Here is a 3878-nt window from a genome sequence, read left to right on the forward strand (position 1 = left end):
TAAAATATTCACAGCTATTAAAATCAGTGGGAGTTTTGTTCTTGGTATAACTGGAATGTATGCAATACTTTAATAGGAAATCATGCTATACCTACTCGAACTTTTGGCAAGACTCTCCTCAGTGTCTCTGTAGGATTCTGTCGCATCAGGACTGGAAGATTTGCAACCACGCTTGTCCCTTGGATGTCTTGCCCAGAACTTATTTTTTTTAAAAAGAACAAAAAAATGTTAAAACATTTTCTATGAGATCAAGTTTAATAAAAAGAAAATAAAAACTGCTAGGAAATTAAACCTCATATCATAAAAATACATAAACCAGATAAATCTGTTTTAAAAATAAAAACACATGAAAAAGAAATCATTATTTACACATACTATTAACAGAACAGAATAAAAGGAACTCAGTAAAACATAACCCAACCATTATGATTTGTTTTAAATGAATTCAAAATATTTCAACTCTTACTATCAGACCTTCCTCAGTATATCATTTAACTGATTTACACAACATGCTCCTGAGGCAGAGAACTGAGCTAAATTTTCAGCTTATAACAATGTAGATTTATTCAGCCAAGATCACAAGTTTTGGAATCTTTCTCATTTCCAAATTATTATTTGAATAAGAAACATATTTTGACATCATTAGATTTTAGAACATAAAATCTAACGTGAGGAGACTTGAGAAAAAGTATTTTGATTAGTGCAGTTCTTTGAGTGGTTCCCTGAATTCACACACATGGGTAATGCACTTGCATAGAGACCTAGTCAAAACCTTATAGAACTTAAAAGATTTGACAGGATGCCCTGCCCTCCCATGTATATAATGTGATCAGCTGAACCCTTTCAGTTTTTAAAATTAACACAGCAGATCTGAAGGAAAATAAGATCACCTGAAACCAAGCAAAGTAGAGGAGTGGACTGTGTGAATTCATAGTTGACCACTCAAAGGATGCAGTTAGAAGTAAATATCCAGCTCTTCGTCATCATGATCTCTTCATACACAAGTTTCAGCAGCAAATTATTTATCTGGAGGGGGATCTGGAGAAGGGGAACGAAAGAGATGACAGCCTTTCTAGAGGTTGTGTCTTTCTAGGAGTGGAGATCCAGTTTATAGTACTGGATTAAATTGGAAATTAATTTTGGTTGAGGGAATATTGGAACGACTACAGTACAAATTGGAATGGAGTAGGGTGTTTGCTCAGTAAATACAAATGTAATGATGAGTGCTATCCATTTAAAGAAATCTGGAAAGAATATATCCTTTAAATGGGTCTTGAAAGCCATTTCCCCGTCCCCAAATTGACTCTAAAAATGATACTGCACAGTTCCATATGAAAAATGACAAGATGGTGGCCATCCAACAGATGAAACAATGTTCTGAATTCTGAACCAAGTATCTTACATGCAGAGTTTAGAAGGGGCAAAGGACTATCTCACAAGCGTGGAGCAGCTACTAAGAAACAATATCTCCTGCTATGCATTCTCCATATATGCATATTCTCTTACTGTATAAAAAATTCTCAATATGACAAGTATAAAAATTCTCAAGGTGACAAATCGATAGCATCAACACCATATAGGTTGTTGATGTCTATGGAGATTCTCAATCATCCAGGTCATGGTTGTCCCAAAGGTGCTGTTCAAAAGGCAACTGAATTTTCTTGTTTTTTTCATGAAAACATTTTGCTTTTCATCCAAGAATCTTCTTCAGTTCTGGGATGAGAAGCAAAATGTTTTCAAGGGGAAAAAAAGAAAAAAGAAAGTCCAGTTACCTTTTGAACCTTTGGATAGGTTGTTGTTGTTTCTTTCTCCAATTTGAAAACCACACGTAATTTTAGAATTCTAATGGTGTTTATGACATGGGTATATTAGAACCTTGGAGAGTTTTAATTAAGGAAGGAAGGAAGGAAGGAAGGAAGGAAGGAAGAAAGGAAGGAAGGAAGGAAGGAAGGAAACACAGAATGATACAGTGGCAACTGCTTGGAAGAGATCAGTCTACATACCAATACCACAAGGAGGGGATTTAACAGTGTCTGGAAATTATTGTAGCCTATTCACAAATTAATGTTTAGGATCGCCCAATGCAAATTTGAGCCCTACATGAAAAGAGAGATGCTAGAAATTCAAGCTGGCTCTAGAAAAGGCTGAGAAACACAAGTCATTATTGTTGATGTATGCTGGATAATTGAGAAAATCAAAGACTATCAATGAGAAGTTGGTATGCACTTCATTCATTTTAGAAAGACAATTTCTTCAACTGAGTTGATCATATCAATTTACAGAATGTGCTTAGAAAAAGTAGAAATTCCAGAACATCTAACTGTCCTCATGCCAGACCTATATACAGGTCAGGAAGCCACAATCCAGCAGAACAAGGAGAAACAGATGGTTCCAACTTGGCAAAGAAGTGGCCTTATTTACCCAATTTATGTACTGAATATATATTGAGAGAAGCTGGGTTGGAAGAAGGTGAGAGCAGTGTTTTAAAACTGGAGCAAGAAATATCATTAATCTGTGCTATGTTGATGGCACTATTCCAGTTATTTAAAAATCTGCAAAGATCTAAAGGATCTGCAAGCCCTAGTAATACAAATCAAGAAGCACAGTAAAATATGTACAAATAAGACCAAACTGATTACAATAGGTACAACCACCATTCATAGAATTGATACTGAAAATACTGAAGTGGTATATTGCTTCTATCTTTTAGGATCAACCATCAACACTATAGCAACTGACCTACAAAATCTCCAGGGTCCCTTCAACCCTATGATTTTTTAAGGATGTCAAGTGTCCTTATATCTTATTTAATCAATACACAAATGTATAAACAAGTGTAGTGGGACCTTTTGCAGTTGTGCAACAATTCAAGGCTAATCCCCCACTTGAGTCCTCCTCCCTGCCTGGCCGGATGTTTCCCAACATCCCCAAAAGTGTTTTGGAGTACACAGAGGTGCAAACAGCACACACATGTTAACATCTTTTTAAACCAAATATTGTGAAAAATTGAAAGATATTCCTGAAATGGACACTTCTGTATTTTTATCCTATATGACTTTTTAAGAGTTTCCAAACATTGCAGTGGGGTGGCTATGGTACTTACAAAAAAGAAGCTGATTTTGATTAACTTCATAAATAATGTTAATTAACATTACAAAAGCAAAAGTAAAGAAATCAACACCACCCACTCCCACTACTACTATTTTGACAGGCTCTGCCAGCAATATCAGATTCACAACTGAACAGTGAAACACAGAGCCAATACACTAAGCACAACCAATGTGCTAAGTACATACAAAAAAACACAGGTAGATATGTCAGTTTTTAAATGTATGCAGAAGTCAAACATCTACAAACAAAGCAAACAAACAAGCCTTTCACTAATCAACCTTCTAAGTGCATCAACAGGTACAAGGTCCACAGGTCAATCAACATCCAACCAAAATCAGCATAGCAAAGTATTATTGAAAATATAATTATATTGCCTTGCTAAGCTAGGTGTGAGGGTTCACTCTTTACATGTGTATTCAACTGATACAACAATTTCAGGAGTTTGAAAATAAAAGACTTGGTTCAATTTTAAAGATGACCTGAAGCTCAAATAAAATTATATCCACTTTGAAGAGGTAGTTTAGATAGACCACTGAATCCATTCTACTGCTCAATACAGGAATGCAATTTAATCCATCAAAAGAACTAGTTGTCTAATATCTTTTTATTTTCCAAATAAGGGGGTCAACTTATTTTCCAAAGCACCAGGAAGCAAGACAAGAAACAATGGATGGAAACTAATCAAGGAGAGAAGCAACCTGGAATTAAGGAGAAACTTCCTAACAACGAGGACAATTAACTAGTGGAACAGCTTGCTATCAGAAGAT

At 35.4% G+C, this 3878-nt stretch overlaps 1 protein-coding gene across 1 annotated transcript in view; it reads right to left on the reverse strand.

Moving 5' to 3' along the window:
• Window positions 1-908, reverse strand: part of LOC107298452 (serine/threonine-protein phosphatase 4 regulatory subunit 4) — a gene marked incomplete at its 3' end in the record, with an annotated part of 19304 nt that extends 18396 nt beyond the window's left edge. Inside the window, exons 1-2 of the mRNA XM_029286525.1 lie at window positions 891-908; window positions 96-198 (exon numbers count right to left, since the gene is read on the reverse strand). Coding sequence (XP_029142358.1) covers window positions 96-146 — 51 coding nt within the window. The remainder of the gene's footprint in view (window positions 1-95; window positions 199-890) is intronic.
• Window positions 909-3878: the final 2970 nt, after the last annotated feature.

This window comes from Protobothrops mucrosquamatus, unplaced genomic scaffold, assembly GCF_001527695.2.
Source record: "Protobothrops mucrosquamatus isolate PMUCROS unplaced genomic scaffold, P.Mucros_1.0 scaffold3987, whole genome shotgun sequence".
NCBI lineage: Eukaryota > Metazoa > Chordata > Lepidosauria > Squamata > Viperidae > Protobothrops > Protobothrops mucrosquamatus.